The sequence below is a fragment of the Callithrix jacchus genome, chromosome 12, assembly GCF_049354715.1.
Source record: "Callithrix jacchus isolate 240 chromosome 12, calJac240_pri, whole genome shotgun sequence".
Taxonomy (NCBI): domain Eukaryota; kingdom Metazoa; phylum Chordata; class Mammalia; order Primates; family Cebidae; genus Callithrix; species Callithrix jacchus.
This window is the reverse complement of record NC_133513.1, coordinates 23147689-23164949: the sequence shown is the minus strand read 5'-3', so window position 1 is coordinate 23164949 and position 17261 is coordinate 23147689. Positions and strand designations below refer to the sequence as shown.

The 17261-nt window shown below is 45.4% G+C and overlaps 1 protein-coding gene across 1 annotated transcript in view; it reads right to left on the bottom strand.

The window, feature by feature from the left end:
- OTOA (otoancorin) overlaps nucleotides 1-17261 on the bottom strand; it is an 80617-nt gene that overhangs the window by 42615 nt on the left and 20741 nt on the right. The window contains exons 10-14 of the mRNA XM_035267185.3: nucleotides 15588-15769; nucleotides 10703-10826; nucleotides 6062-6277; nucleotides 1819-1986; nucleotides 267-407 (exon numbers count right to left, since the gene is read on the bottom strand). Of these exons, the coding sequence (XP_035123076.2) occupies nucleotides 267-407; nucleotides 1819-1986; nucleotides 6062-6277; nucleotides 10703-10826; nucleotides 15588-15769 (831 nt within the window). The remainder of the gene's footprint in view (nucleotides 1-266; nucleotides 408-1818; nucleotides 1987-6061; nucleotides 6278-10702; nucleotides 10827-15587; nucleotides 15770-17261) is intronic.

Sequence of the window (17261 nt, the reverse complement as noted above, 5' to 3'; positions counted from 1 at the left end):
GGACCACAGGCATGCATCACCATGGCTCATTTTTTAACTTTTTGTAGATACGGGGTCTTTCTATGTTGCCCAGGCTGGTCTCAAACTCTGGACGTCAAATCATCCTCCTGCCTCAGCCTGTTCAATTTCTTAATATTATACTATTCTGCCGCCTGGGTTTAATCACACAGAAATAAATTTCCTTTATCAAATTAACCTTAAAACAGACCATTCATTCTCACAAGACAGATAGAAATACAGGATCAATCTCTGCTTCATGGTAATACCTGGCTCCTTCCAAGTTCCTTTTCCTTCAGGACTGTAGAGTTGAATCCAGGTTCCCTCCTTAAATCAAAGAGAGACACTTCCTTAAAGAAAGCCCCTTGTATCTCCACAATGCCTGAGGCAGTGTCTCCCACTTCGATCATCTGCCAAAAGTGAGAAGCAACACAACAACTTTGTAAAAAAAAAAATGTATTGAGCTTTGAGGAAGGGCCGGGCATTACATCACAGGCAATAAAATCCACCAGACCCGCTCAGCAACCCTAGGAAGTGGAGAGTGGCATCATCCCCATTTCACAGGTGAGGAAACAGAGACTTCAAGGGTGATGAGTTGAAAGTCACTAAGTGAGATACAAGCCCAAGTCTGTCTTATTCCAAAACCCGTGCTCTTTATTTTAACCATATGGGCTACTGCTATCTGCAGGGTGTTGATGTTTTAGGCCAAACCCCTTAGGTTTTGATTTCCCTGACAAGTAAAAAGGGGCCAGACACGGTGGCTCACGCCTATAATCCCAGCACTATAAGAGGCCGAGGTGGGCAGATCACTTGAGCCTAGGAGTTTGAGACCAGCCTGGGCAATATGGCAAGACCCTGTCACTACAAAAAACATAAAAATCAGCCAGTGGCACAGGTCTGTAGTCTCAGCTACTCAGGAGGGTGAGGTGGGAGGATCACTTGAGTCCCGGAGGTTGAGGCTGCAGTGAACCGAGTTCATGCCACTGCATGCTGGCCAAGGTAATAGAGCAAGACCTTAGCTAAATAAACAAAATGGAACACAGGCGTGGCTATGGACAGCGAAAAGGACTTTCAGATGTCCCCTAGAATTCTGGAGCTTATTTTTAGAGTTGAAAAACAAATTTTAGGCCAGACACAGTGGCTCTCAATCTCAGTACTTTGAGAGGCCAAGGCAGAAAGATTATTTGAGGTCAGGAGCTGGAGACCAGCCTAGCAATACTCCAACCCTACAAAAAATTAATAAATTAGCCAGGCATGGTAGCTTGAGGTCAGGAGTTTGAGACTAGCCTGAGTACCATAGCAAGACCAAATCTCTATAAAAAGTTTAAAAATTAGCAGGTGTGGTGATTCATGCCTATGATCCCAGCTATTCAGGAGGTTGAGGCAGGAGGATTGCTTTCTTTCTGAGAAAGAAAGAAAAAAGGAAGGAAGGAAGGGAGGGAGGGAGGAAGGGAGGGAGGGAGGGAGGGACTGCAGTGAGCTATGATCAACCACTTTACTCCAGCCTGGGTAACAAATAAAATTGTCTCAAAAAAAAAATCTTTTGAAGTGTTATAGGATCAGGAAACCCAATTTAAGAAAGTCTTCCAGATTAGACTGGGAGAAAAACGGGGTCTGGGAAGAATGGCAGCATGACTAAAGGGCTCTGTCTGGAAAGGAGGGAAGGTGAGCCACCAGGAGAAGGCAGAGCCCCTCCAGACACTGACAGCTGAGACAATCCCACCCCTAGATTCATGGCCCAAAGTCACAGTCAACTCACCAAACTCCAAAACCACACCCACTGTGAGCCACGTGGCTGAGCACCAGACATCTTCCTCTCACCTTGCTGAGGATACCTTGCTTCTGGGCAGGTGACAAATTGAACACATACTGGGAGACAGCACTTCTCAGGACCTGCAAGAGGTCCTTGCGGTCCATGCTGCAGAAGTCCTGGGTGCTGACCCCAGCCAGCAGCGCGCCCATCTGGCTGACATTGTAGAAAGACAGTACCTAGAAAAGGAGCAGCCACATAGTCAAGCTCTGCTCCTGCCTTTCACCTCTCCATCATGCACTCAGCCCATCTATGTGCCAAGTGTCAGAATGGGTGACACCTTAGAAGCACAGCAGTGAGCCAGACAGATGCTGCCTCCACAGGCCTTCCTTCCTTCTATCAAGAAAGAGAAATAGCCGGGTACGATGGCTCACACCTGTAATCCCAGAATTTTGAGAGGCCAAGGCGAGCAGATCACCTGAGGTCAGGAGTTTGAGACCATCCTGGCCAACATGGTGAAAGCTCATCTCTACTAAAAATATGAAAATTAGCCAGACGTGGTGGCAGGTGCCTGTAATCCCAGCTACTTGGGAGGCTGAGGCAGGAGAATTGCTTGAACCCTGGAAGCACAGGTTGCAGTGAGCTGAGATAGCAGCATTGCACTCCAGCCTGGGCAACAAGAGCAAAACTCTGTTGAAAGAAAGAAAAGGAAAGGAAAGAAAAGAAAGGGAGGGAGGGGGAGAGGAGGGGAAGGAAGGGAGAAAGAAAGGAGGGGGAGGGAGGGAAAGAAAGAAAGAATGAATGAAAAAAGAAAGTAAGTAAGTTACACTTGGGTTTTTTTCCTTCATTTACAGTGAAGATGCTAGATAGTTTTCCATATAATCAAGGACATGCTTTGGTTCTATGAAAAGACAGATGAGTGGATTCCTGTAGTTATTCTATGTATAATGGGTGGTCTCATGTTGTATTCAAAGAAGGCAAGACCTTTTGACCTCCTGCCTTCTGAGTAAAAGTGGCCTCACCCCTCAGTAGGAAGTGTTGGATATTAGGAAAGAGACAAACCACTTTGTCCTGGGCTGGGAGGGAACAAAACAGTCTCCCTCAACTCCCTAAAATCAAATTCAGAGAGAGCTGTCAAGGTGGACCCATGGAGCCCCAATCAAGGTCCAGAAACAAGGATTCAAAGCCTTCAACATAAAGTCACCATGAGACTAGAAGAGACCAGATGAATGGCTAGCCTGGCCCCTGAGTCAGAATGGGGGAATGGGTGGGCATTTGTCATGGTGCCATGATGGAGACAGTGAGCACAGGAGTTAAACAAGATAGCTCTGAGGCCAGGTGCCCTGGGTTCAATCCCAGCTGCATAATTTTCATGTTCCCTTACACACTCTGTACCCCACATGAATGAACTGGAAAATGAAGATTACAGCACTACCGACTTCAGAGGATTGTTGGATTAAATCATTAACTCACTTAGAGCACAACCTGGCACATAGTAAGTGTTCAGTAAATGTCTGTTATTCCACATCCTCCACGCTTGGCCCCACAATGGAGGAAGCAGGCTAGGACCAGCCACTGGAGCTGCAGTAGCCCTTCATCCCTCTCTCACCCTCCCTACCAACAACCTGCTCCAGTTCCCACTTGGATTTACTTTGGGCGATGTGGTTGGAATATATTTGGCTCAGAACCACGACATACCAAACCCAGTTTTAAAAACTTGAAGAGATTTAAAAAGACTTGGATGCCAAGAAGAAATCCCCTGTTCCGGTTCTTTGGGAGGCCAAAGCAGGTAGATTGCTTGAGCTCAGGAGTTCGACATCTACCTGAGCAACACTGCAAAATCCCATCTCTACCAAAAAAAATACAAAAATCAGCCCTGTGTGGTGGTACATGCCTGTGGTCCCAGCTACTCAGGAAGCTGAGGTGGAAGGATCCCCTGAGCCTGGGAGGTCAAGGCTAAAGTCAGCCAAGATCAGACCACTGCACTCCAGCCTGGGCAACGTGGTGAGACCCTGTCTCAAAAAAATACAAAGAAGAAAGCCCCTCGTTCATGAGGCCGACTCCATCACTGCCTTCTGGATGCATAGATTCTACTCTACAACTCTTAAGAAGCCCTTACCACCTGAATCACAAACTTTTGTTTTCATCTCCAACTTCAGTGATTTTCTTCTTTGTGGGACACTGTGGTTCTTTTGCTTTAGAGCAAGCAAATGGGCCCCTTACATTTTCAACAACTTCACCTCTTTCCATATCCTCCTTCCAGCTGAATGGGAGGCACTAAGACTGGAATCATGGTGCTAGGCCAGGAAACATGACCTTTATGGAGTAGTCTCTTCTCCATTCTTTGGGATTCCTACTGCTTTATTTTTTTTAAGACAGAGACTTGCTCTGTAGCCCAGCCCAGTCTGGAGTACAGTGGCATGATCTCAGCTCACTGCAACCTCCTCCACCTCCTGGGTTCAAGCGATTCTCCTGTCTCAGCCTTCCAAGTAGCTGGAATTACAGGCCTGCACATCATGACTGGCTAATTTTTTCATTTTTAGTAGAGACAGGGTTTCATCATGTTGTCCAGGCTGGTCTTGAACTCCTAGCCTCAAGTGATCTGCTCATCTCGGCCTCCCAAAGTGCTGGGATTACAGGCATGAGCCACTATGCCCAGCCTACTACCTTTTGTCAAAAGAAAAATTGATGAGTTTTGTATAGTTGGTCAGACACAGTTAATACTAAATTCATAGTTTAGCAATTACAATGGGTGTTTGTTAAACATCTGGTAGTAAATTATGTTGTTTCAAAGTAATTAAAATTAACATCCAGAAGCCAAAAATAAATAAATGTTTGTTATTATTTGATTGGAATTGGTCCTAATCCATTCCTCATGAGCTAGTTTGCATCCTGGGAAGTGACCCTGAGCGTGGACTGAAAGAGAAGGACACCAAAATGCTTAGAACTCAACTGTCTCAGATTTGGAGCCCTCTGGACTGGACCCAACCCTGGGACACTAATTCTTCCCAAAAGAATGTCCATTTCCCACCCCAGGAGCAGCTAGAACCAGATTAAGACTCCTGTCCCCACCAAAGAGGACTATCTGTCCTGACAGTGCCCTCTCTCCAGTGCAAGATTGAAATAAAAGAGCACCATCCCTAATCCCAAAGAAATGGCAAAAACCACAATTACTTTTTACATGAACCTAATAGCAGCTCAACAGCAGGCAGAAAAATCCTGGGATGAATCCCACACGTTGATCTCTCCCAGTGACGGCTAACACCACTTGAGCTGGTACTCTGTGGTGTCACCTGGTGTTCCAGCTTCTTCACGTGCACCAACTCACATAATCCTTGCAGCAATGCTACAGGGTAGGTGCCACTGATTTTTTGTTGTTGCAGTGGTTGTTGTTTAATCTTTTTTTGAGATAGAGGCTTGCTCTGTGGCTCTCTGCACGCTCTCTGCTCACTGCAACCTCCGCCTCCCAAGTTCAAGCCATCCTCCTGCCTCAGCCTCCCAAGTAGCTGAGATTACAGGCATGCACTATCACACCCGGCTAATTTTTGTATTTTTAGTAGAAACAGGATTTCACCATGTTGATCAGGCTGGTCTCAAACTCCTGGCCTCAGGTAATCTTCCCACCTCAGCCTCCCAAAGTTCTGGGATTACAGGTGTGAGCTACCTTGCCCAGTAGTAAGTGCTTTTGCTATCCCCATTTTACAAATAGAGAAACTGAGGCAAAGTAAAATTAAGCAAATTGCCCAGTGTCACACCGCTAGTAAATAGCAGAGCGAGTATTTGAGCCCAGGCAGTCCTCCTCAGCATCATCTTCTTACTGATTGGTTGCTCCTGCTGCATGTTTACAACTGACTGTTACAGATTGAATAGTTGTGACCCCCTAGAATTCATATGTCAAAGTCCTAACCCCTAATGTGATGGTATTGGGAGGTGGGAGCCCTTAAAAGGCCGTTAAGGATTAGATGAGGTCATGAGAAAATGAGGGTCAGGTGAGGCCCTGATCCAATGGGATTGGTTTCCTTGTAAGAGGAGACACTGGAAAGCTTGCTCTTCCAGTGGTCATGTGAGCACACAGCAAAATGGCGGCCACCTACAGGCCAAGAGAAGAGGCCTCAGAATAAAACCTTTCTACCACCTTTCTACCTTTCTAACACCTTGATGTTGAACTTCCCAGTCTCCACAACTGTGAGAAATAAATTCATGTTGTTTATCCCACTCAATCTAAGGTATATTGTTATGGCAGCTGGAGAGGACTAATACACTAGCCTTAAGTCATCTCAGGAGAATAAAGAAGAGTTTAAAACCCCAGCTGACCTTCTCATGGGCCAAGTATTTGGCAGACAAGATGATGACCTGGCTTTTGGTCCAACCTGAGACCTGGTTGAGGGTGGAGATGGCTCTGTGCACAGCCTCGGGGGAGAGAGATTCCAGTTGGCTGTAGGTCAAACCTACAACTGCATCCGACAAAGAACCCAGGGTCTCGTTGAGAGTCTGGTTCTCTGTGGCAATGTCCAGGAGTTCTGCTTTGAGCTGGAAGGAGAGCAAATTGGAATGAGTGTTGATAGGAAGCAGGGCAGTGGCTCCCTCTGACCATATTCAGGGCTATTAGGACTCCACCACACCCTCCCTTGACCCTGCCCCATCAAAGCCTCTGGACACCAAAGTAAGGAAGGAAAGGGACTCCTGACATGCCCAGAAAGTGAGGCACCACAAGGAGGGCACTTCCTCTGGCCTTGGCTCTCATGTGTCAAAAATTCCCTTTGTGCTTCATTTAAATATTAATGTGTCATTAAATCAACCTTAAACCATGTCAGAAAGAAATCTCGTTCCCTTTATAACTCCACCACAGTCTTTTTTTTTTTTTTTCCCAAACAAATGAGCTCTTTTATTTTAGAGTACTTTTTACCAAGATAGGTTCTTTTTTTTTTTTTTTTAACTGTGCTTTAGGTTCTGGGGTACATGTGTAGATCATGCAGGATTGTTGCATAGGTACATACATGGCAAGGTCTACCACACTCTTATAGCATCTATTTTCCTCTGGTGACCTTGAACTCTATATCCGCATATATAGGCTGTTTTCCTTTTATGAAATAGCTGGGGCCCTTTTCATGATAATTTATAGTCTGTGTAAAAATAACTCTTTTTTTTTTTTAGACTGAGTTTTGCTTTTGTCGCCCAGGCAGGACTACAATGGCATAGTCTCAGCTCACTCCAACCTCCGCCTTCCGGGTTCAAGCAATTCTACTACCTCCATCTCCTAAATAGCTGGGATTACAGGCACCCACCACCTCACCTGGCTAATTTTTGTATTTTTAGTAGAGAGGGGTTTCACCATGTTGGCCAGGCTGGTCTTGAACTCCTGATGTCATGTGATCCACCTGCCTCAGCCTCCCAAAGTGCTGGGATTACAGATATGAGCCACCACACACAGCCAAAAATAACTCTTAACAGTACAAGAAAGTAAAAGTCTTCTCAATATCCTACCTTGTAAAAATAACCATGATTAGCAATTGGGCGTATATGCTTCCAAGACTTCTGTGACTTTATAAATATAGAGACACTACGTAGTTTTTACAGAGTTATAATATAAACAGAAGCACAATTTTCTCTTCTATATTTCCCCTTAAAATTATCTCTTGCACCTGTTTGCACATTTCTATGATCATTTTAATAATTTTTTATTGCAATATGCATGCCTAATGATAGAAAAGCGTGTGTTCCAACTGCTTCTAGTAAGGAATGTGATAAACACACCTACTATACAATGAGCTCTTTAACAAAAAAAAAAAAAATAGTTCATGTTTAACACCTGAATTTACGTGAACAACGTAGTTATTTCAGACAGATGCATAAAATGGGTTTCTGGCAATATTGAAATAGCCACTAGGGGGCAGAAAAGTGAAGTAGAAGAAACAGCTGTCACAGCACCTGGGTTCTCCAAGTTCAGCAACTCCCTTCCCTAGAGATCAGTTTTCACATCTGTAAAATGAAAGAGTGGACTACAGTGACAGCTCTCAAAGTGTGGAGCACACCCAGCGGCATCGGCATCACTTGGGAACTTGTTAGATGTGCAAATTGCCAGGCTGCCCCCAGACCTCCTGAATCAGAGACTTGGTGGGGCTCCGAAATCCAGGAATTCCCAACCCCTAGGCCACAGATGAGGACCACCAGGACCCTAGCCTGTTAGGAACCAGCCACAGCAGGAGGTGAGCAGAAGGCCAGTGAGTATTACCACCTGATCTCCGCCTCCTGTCATATCAGAGGCAGCATTACATTCTCATAACAGCAAACCCTGTTGTTAACTGCACATGCCAGGGACCTAGTCTCCTTATGAGACTCTAATGCCTGATGATCTAATGCCTGATGTCACTGTCTCTCATCACCCCCAGATGGGACCATCTTGTTGCAGGAATACAAGCTCAGGGCTCTCACTGATTCCACATGACAGTGAGTTGTATAATTATTTCATTGTATATTACAATGTAATTATAATAGAAATAAAGTACATGATAAATGTAATGCACTTGAATCATCCCGATACAATCCCCTGGCCCCAGTCCATGGAAAAAGAATTATCTTCCACAAAACTGGACCACTGCCACAGCTGTATTTTCTTTTCTTTTGAGATGGAGTCTCACTCTGTCACCCAGTCACCCAGGCTGGAGTGCACTGGCACGATCTCAGCTCACTGCAACCTCTGCTTCCCGGGTTCAAGCAATTCTCCTGCCTCAGCCTCCCGAATAGCTGGGACTACAGGTGTGACCACCACACCCAGCCAATTTTTGTGGTTTTTTTTATTAGAGACCATGTTGGCCAGGCTGGTCTTGAACTCCTCACCTCATGATCCACCTACCTCGGCCTCCCAAAGTGCTGGCATTACAGGCTTGAGCCACCAAACCCAGCCCACAAGCAGTATTTTAACAGGCCCTCCCTGTGATTTAGATGCACTCTCCAGTTTGAGAACTATTGAGCTAGATGATTCCAAAGGGCTCCTTCATATCTAACCCGCATGCGACCTTCTCCTTGGTCAGGGCTGCCACATGTTGAGAACCCTGGGCCTTAAAATACATCTTTTTTCTTATTTTTGTTTGGAGCTTGCTTGGGAGGGATTCTTTTCCTTAGAAACAAAAAATATACATTGACAGGCCAGGCACAGTGGCTCACACCTGTAATCCCAGTACTTTGGGGGACCAAGGCAGGTGGATCACCTGAGGTCAGGAGTTCAAGACCAGCCTGGCTAACATGGTGAAGCCCCATCTCTACTAAAATTACAAAAACTTAGCCAGGCACAGTGACACATACCTGTAGTCCCAGCTAATCTGGAGGCTGAGGCAAAAGAATCACTCGAACCTGGAAGGCGGAGGTTGTAGTGAGCTGAGATTGTGCCACTGCATTCCAGCCTGGGTGACAGAATGAGACTCCGTCTCAAAAAAAAAAAAAAAATGCGTTGACCAAGAAAGATGACCATGATCTCAAATGTCAAATGCATTTGGGGACTTTAAGGTGATGAGTGGAAAACTTCTGTGAAATTATTGATAGCTTTATCAAAATTTCATTTAATATTATTTTCATGTCATCTTTCTGATTTTAAGCAAATTGAAAAGGACCACAAAAAGTGGAAGGGAAGGGGGTAGAATTGAGACTTGAATAGAAGAAAGAAGAGAGAGATGGAGAGGAAGGAAAATGAGAGATAGTGTGTTTACTAGTGTCCAGAACCTGGTCTTGGGAATCATAACTACCCTCCAATCCAGTGTTCTCAATCCTGGCTGCATTGAGAAGCTTTAAAATCAGGCCATACCCCAGGCCACACCCCAGAACAATAACATCGGAATCTCTGGGGATGGCACCTGGCAGGGGTGTTACTAATCTAGAGCCAAATTTGGGAACCACTGCTCTATCTCCTGCTGCTCCGGGCATGTCCGCCAGAGCAGCGATTTCAGAATCACCTGAAAGCTTGTTGGAAATGCAGCATCAGCTGGGCACAATGGCTCACATCTGTAATCCTAACACTTTTGAGGCCAAGGGAAGAAGGAGGAAGGAGAAGAAGAGGAAGATGAGAGAAAAGAGAGTCCTGGGCCTCAACCCAGAGCTCCTGAATCAGAATCTGCATTTAGATCCTTAGGTGATCTGCATGTACATTTTAAGTTTGAGGTAGCTGCCCCTTTCTTTTCTTTTTAGATAGGGTCTTGCTCTGTCATCCAGCTGAAGTGCAATGACACTATCATAGCTCACTGCAGGCTGGCACTCCTGGGCTCAAGAGATCCTCCTACCTCAACCTCCCAAGTCACATGGCTAATTTTCTTTTCTTTTCTTTTCTTTTTTAACGCTAGATCTCACTCTGTTGCCCAGGCTGGAGTGCAGTGCGGCAATCTCAGCTCACTGCAACCTCCACCTCCCAGGCTCAAGCAATTCTCCTGCCTCAGCCTCCTGAGTAGCTGGGACTACAGGTGTGCACCACCACGCCTGGCTAATTTTTGTATTTTTAGTAGAGATAGGGTTTCACCATGTTGGCCAGGCTGCTCTCGAACTCCTGACCTCAGGTGAGCTGCCTGCCTCAGCCTCCCAAAGTGCTGGGATTACAGGTGTGAACCATCATGCCCAACCATTTTTTTGTATTTTTTACAGAGACAAGGGTCTCATTATGTTAACCAGCCTGGTATCAAACTCCCAGCCTCAAGCAATTTTGGCCTCCCAAAGTTCTAGCGTTACAGATGTGAGCCACAACACCCGGCTGATTGAAGTTTGATCTCCCCAGGATCTGTTCCTTTGCTGTTTTCTGTCTGGTCTTTGACGTTACATTCATCCCAGTATTTGAGAGGCCATCTGCTGTGACTGGACTTAAATCCCAACTAGTGCTGTGTGTTTTCTCTCAAAGGCTAAGCTAGGCTGTTCTCCCCATTTCTCCGGCTAGAAAAACGGAAGCAGAGGCCTCAGGGCCTTGCACCCCAGCTGTACCTTCTGGACAGCAGCCTGGAAGCCCCTCAGGTGGCTGCACTTGATCATCTGGTGAAGCAAGACTTGGGCCACAGCGGCATCCAGCAATTCCAGGTCATCATAGAAACAAACCAGCAGCCCCAACCTGTGTGAGAAGAGGAAAGGTATGGTGGAGGTATAAGTGCAGAACCAGACTATTCTGGTATCATTTTGTGTAATAAAATGGTGAGTTCTTTTTCAGTTGCCATGGACTCCCAGATTGAAGGTCATATAACCTGAACATGCCCAGATGAACCAAATGTGCAATCACAGGTGGAACCTAAGTACTCAGGACCGAGGAATGAAGGCTGAATTAAGAAGTGGACACCACATGGCATGGTCCATGATCCAATCAGATTGAGCCCTGGCATCACTTCATGGCATAATCTAATCAGATCCCACCTCCCAGCATCACCTCAAGCAAGACCCAATCAGATCAAGTCTCATTACCCTCTGCCTATAAAACCTGCCCCAGCCCACAGCTCAGAGACACAAATTTGAGCACTGCTTCCTTCCTCCTTGGCAGCCGATTCACAATAAACATTTCTCTCTACAAAAACCTGGTGCCTCAGTGTTTGGTTTTCCATTGTGCATGGGCAAACAAACCCAGTTTGGTTCTATAACAGAAGGCTGAGAGCTGGCGGACACAATGACATCCATTGCCCAATCCAAACCAATGGGGTCCTGATTATATTAACAGCCACTACCACTTACCAGATCTTGTGCTGAGCTGTTTACCTGCATTATCTCATCACAGCAACCCTACAAGGCAGCTGCTCTCATTAGCCCCATTTTATAGATGGGCAAACTGAGATTTGATTTGTCCAAGCCAAGTCGGCAGAACTGGGACTTAAATGTAGACCCATCCAAATATGCCATCTCTCCACCAGGGATGAATAAGGGGAATAAGGAAAGAACAGTGCTGGTAGCCATAAAAAATTCCCCATGGAGAAAAGGGGGTTTCTTCACCCTGATGAATTCTCTGAGGCAAAGATCTGTTTCCAGGATGCCTTTCCTACCTACCCACCAAGATGATGCAAAGATTTCAGAAGGAAAGCAAAAAAGACTGGAGGAAAACAGTGGAAGGACAGAGGTGAAATTTGAACCCTGGTATAACTGAGAGCAATGTATCTACTCATTAAGAGCATTGATTCAGGCCTACTGCAGTTTGAAGCCCGGCTCTTTAAGATGTTCGATCTCCACTGAGTTGCTTAACTTCTCCATGAGGTTGCTGTACACAGTTCCACAGTGCACACTCTGTACTCCTGTACCGTACAGAGGCAGGTGCCCCTCCCTCTCTGAGCTTGAATAATGGGAGGTTTGCTTTGTTCATTGTAACACATCATAATAAATATGATGAAAGAAAGAGGATGGCTGTGAAAGTTAAATGGGAAGTGGCACACACCAACTGATGTGTATACTTCCTGATGGATATTAAGCACTCATTCATTAATGAATGCTCTTTGAGTTAGTATGAAGACTACCTGGTGTCTACAGTCAGCCTGGCTCCACCCTCTCAAAGAGATATTGACATATTCAGATACGCCCAAAGAAGAACTGCCAGGTCCAGGGAAAAGATTTGAAAGTGTGTCTGATGAGGAAAAGAGATCTGCTTAACATCGAGAAAAGAAGACTCTGGGAAAGTGAGGGCTGAGTGTTAATAACCATGTTAAGAATAACTATTCACAATAGCCAAGGTATGGAATTATCCTAAATGTTGAACACATCAGTGGATGCATGGATTTTTTAAAAATACAGTGGATACACAATGAAATGCTCTTCAGCTTTGAAGAAGAAGGAAATTCTATCATACAGGACAACAGGGATGAACTTGGAGAATCTTATGCTAAGTGCAATAAGCCAGGCACAGAAAGACAAATACTGTATGACCTAACTTATATGAAGAATCTGGGCCAGACATGGTGGCTCACACCTGTAATCCCAGCACTTTGGTAGGCGGAGGCGGGCAGATCACAAGGTCAGGGTTCGAGACTAGCCTGGCCAACATGGTGTAACCCTGTCTCTACTAAAAATACAAAAATTAGCCTGGCGTGGTGATGCACGCCTGTAATCCCAGCTACTCAGGAGGTTGAGGCAGGAAAATCGATTGGATCCCAGAGGCAGAGGTTGTAGTGAGCCGGCATTGCACCACTGCATTCCAGCCTGAGTAACAGAGCAAGATTCCATCTCAAAAAAAAAAAAAAAGAATCTGAAAAAAAAGTCATACTCATGGAAGCAGAGAGTTACAATGGTTGCTACCAGGGGCTGGAGGTGGGAAGGGAGTTTTGGAGATAATTGGACAAAGGATACAATGTTTCAGTTAAATAGGAAAGTAGGTTCAGAGATCTATTGTACATACTGACTATAGTTAATAACAAGGTGTCATATTTTCAAAGTTGCTAAGAGTAGATTTTAAGTATTCTCACCACAAAAAAAAATATGTGAGATAATAATTAGCTTAAGCCATTTCACAATGAATATATATCTCTAAACATCATGTTGCATACCATAAATAGATATATTTTTATCAATTTAAAAAATAAATTATAAAAGAAAAAATATTTCTTGAGCACTTACTATGTGTCAGGTGTGCAAATCCCTACAAAGACCTTCATGCGGCAGGCATATTTTTATCTCCCATTTTACAGATGGGGAAGCGGAAGCATAGAGGTGATGTAAAAATGGCAAAGATTACACAATTTGAAAGCAGCAGGGCCAGGATTAAGCCATGAAGTCTGGCTCGAGGTCCCACATTCTTAATCATGAGGCTATTTGTGTGTGCATGTAGCCATAAAAAAATGGAACCCAGCTGGGCATGGTGGGTCACACCTATAATCCCAGTGCTTTGGGAGGCCAAGGCAGGCAGATCACAAGGTCAGGAGATCAAGACCATCCTGGCTAGCATGGTGAAACCCATCTCTACTAAAAATACAAAAGATTAGCCAGCCGTGATGGGATGCTCTTGTAGTCCCAGCTACTCAGGAGGCTAAGGCAGAAGAATCGCTTGAATCTGGGAGGCAGAGGTTGCAGTGAGGCAAGATCACATCAATATGCACTCCAGCCTGGGTGACAGAGCAAGACTCTGTTTCACAGAAAAAAAAAAAGAAAGAAAGAAAAGAAAAGAAAGCAAAAGAAAAAGAAAACTGGGACCCATGCTAATAAGTGAAAATTATGAAGGATAGGTGAAGGAAATGTAATTGTTCTCTTATGAGTACATTCCCTAAAAGTGGCTCATTTAAAAAACTTAAGGTAATATGGGATGGGTACACTGTGGCAATAAAAGCTTGAGGAATGTACAGAAGAAGATTGAATGATGGCCTAGCACAGTGGTTCACCCCTGTCATCTCAGCACTTTGGAAGGCCAAGGTGGTTGGATCACTTGAGGTCAGGAGTTCGAGACCTACCTAGCCAATGTGGCCAAAACACATCCCCACTATAAATACAAAAATTAGCTGGGATTCGTGGCATACGCTGTAATCCCAGCTACTAGGGAGGCTGAGGCAGGAGAATCTCTTGAACGTGGGAGGTGGAGGTTGTAGTGAGGTGATATTGTATGACGACACTCCAGCCTGGGTGACAGAGTGAGATGAAGAAGAAGAAGGAGAAGGAGAAGAAGAAGGAGAAGGAGAAGAGAAGGAGAAGGAGGAGAAGGAGAAGGAGAAGAGAAGGAGAAGGAGAAGAGAAGGAGAAGGAGAAGAGGAAGAAGAAGAAGGAGAAGGAGAAGAAGAAGGAGAAGGAGAAGAGGAGAAGGAGAAGGAGAAGAGAAGGAGAAGGAGAAGAGAAGGAGAAGGAGAAGAGGAAGAAGAAGAAGAAGAAGAGGAAGAGGAAGAGGAGGAAGAGGAAGGGGAAGAGGAAGAGGAAGAAGAAGAAGAAAAAGGGGAAGGGGAAGGGGAAGAGGAAGAGGAAGAAGAAGAAGGGGAAGAGGAAGAGGAAGAGGAAGAAGAGGAAGAAGAAGAAGAAGAGAAGAAGAAGAGGAGAAGAAGAAGAAGAAGAAGATGATTATTGAATGGGCCAGGTGTGGTAGCTCATGCCTGTAATCCCAGCACTTTGGGAGGCTGAGGTGGGCAGACCACCTGAGGTCAGGAGTTCGAAACCAGCCTGGCCAACATGGCAAAACCCCATCGCTACTAAAAACACACACAAAAAAACTAGCTGGGCATGGTGGCACACACCTGTAGTCCCAGCTACTCTGGAAGCTGAGGCACAAGGATTGCTTGAACTCGGGAGGTAGAGGTTGCAGTGAGCCGAGATCCCATCACCGTACTCCAGCCTGAGCAATAGGGTGAGACTCTGCCTCACCAAAAAAAAAAAAAAAAGGAGGGGGATTGAATGGTACTCACCACCAACTTCCCACTCCCTGCCTTGACCTTCAAACCCTTCCTGACACCCCTGGAATGCTGATTTCCCCTCCCTCCCCTGCTGGGAATGGTTTCAGGGAGGATCACATTACAATCACTAAATTCTAGAGCTGATCTCATCCAGGGGCTCCCCAGCTGAGAGTCTGATGACAAGGGGTTCTCAAATACGGGGACCTATGAGTTATTTCCAACACTTGACTCAACTTAAAACGGAAATCACATATTCACTTTGGAACAGGACCGAGTCCTGAGTATTTAAAATGTTTCATTTCTGTGCTGAGAGCTGGAATTAGCACTTGATAAGATTGCATAAAATGCCTGGCACACAGGAGATGCTCAGAAAGCATTTACCCTTTCACCCTGCTTCATAACCACTTCATGAAAAGGGTGCAGACATACACAGAGAGATGTGCATAGAGAGATGTGGAACTGTTCAAAGAGATGGACCATCCACCTCCCTTCCCTCCCTGGGTCTTTTGCTGCTCAGAGAATTCTGATGCATAGATCACATCTTGCAAAAGAGCTCCAAGGCCCAGAGCCAATGTCCTTGCCTGTGGATGGTGGAGGTATTCCTCACGTTAAAGTTGGAGGAGCTGATCCTCTCCAGAAATGCGTGGGCCAGCTCAGGTGTGATGTCATAGACCATATCCAGCTGCTTGGTGGCGTTGTCATAGCTGATAAACAGCCCAATCTGGTTGGTGAACAAGGACGGGAATATCAGGGAGGAGGGTAGAAGTGGCCCAGTGTGGCCCCACCCTGGTGGTCTGCACTGTGCCCCATCATGGATACTTGGATACGCCTCCTGGTTCTCATTGCCATTGATGTCTTTTTTTTTTTTTTTTTTGAGATGGGGTCTCATTCTGTCACCCAAACTGGAGTGCAGTGGCGCGATCTCAGCTCACTGCAATCTCCGCCTCCTGAGTTCAAGCGATTCTCCTGCCTCAGCCTCCAGAGTAGCTGGGATTATAGATGCCCACCACCATCCCTGGCTAATTTTTGTATTTTTAGTAGAGGCAGGGATTCACCATGTTGGCCAGGCTGGTCTCAAACTCCTGACATCAACTGACCCATCCACCTTGGCCTCCCAAAGTGCTGGGATTACAGGTGTGAGCCACCGCGCCCAGCCTCATTGTCATTGATTTCTTAGTGGTCTATAACTGCTACTTTGGTTTCCTTCTCAACCTAACTGTTCTTTAGGAAAGTATTATTTTTTAACATCTGAGAAATTGGGCTTTTTAAAAGCTCATCTTTGCACATTTATTTCTAGATTTGTTATATTGAGGTCAGAGAATGTGGTCCACAAACTTTCTGCTTTGAAGAATCAGAACTTTTTTTAATAGACAAATGAGTTTATAAACGGCCCTTGGGCAATCTCTTTGTAAGACACAAAGTTTGGTGCATATATATTCAACTTATTAAATATACTATTCAGATTCCTGACATTCTCTTTCCTCCACATGTCCAAGGGTGCCATGTGCAAGTCTTCTACTACTATAGGACTCATATCTATTGTCCCTTGTATTTCGAGCAGATTATACATTATGTATATAATCTTTTTGAGACAGTCTCATTCCTTTTTTTTTTGAGGTGGATTCCCACTCTGTCACCCAGGCTGGAGTGCAGTGGTACAATCTCAGCTCACTACAACCTCAGCCTCCCAGGTTCAAGTGATATTCCTGCCACAGCCTCCTGAGTAGCTGGAATTACAGGCATGTGCCACCATGCCCGGCTAATTTTTATATTGTTAGTAAAGACAGTGTTTCACCATGTTGGCCCGGCTGGTCTCAAACACCTGACCTCACGTGATCCACCCGCCTCAGCCTCCCAAAGTGCTGGGATTACAGGCACGAGCCACTGCGCCCAGCCAAGACATGGTCTCACTCTATTACCCAGGCTGGGTTGCAGTAGTGTGATCATGGCTCACTGCAGCCTCAACCTCCTGGGCTCAAGTGATCCTCTCACCTCAGCTTCCCAAGTAGCTGAGCTACAGGCACATACCACCACACCTCGCTAATTTTTAAATTTTTTTGTAGAGGTGATGTTTCACTATGTTGCCCAGGCTGGTCTTGAACTTCTGGGCTCAAGCAGTCCTCCCTCCTTGGCCTCCCAAAGTGCTGGGATTACAGGCATGGGCCACGGCACCGGGAACATTCTGTATTTTGATGCGCTATTATACTGTGCTC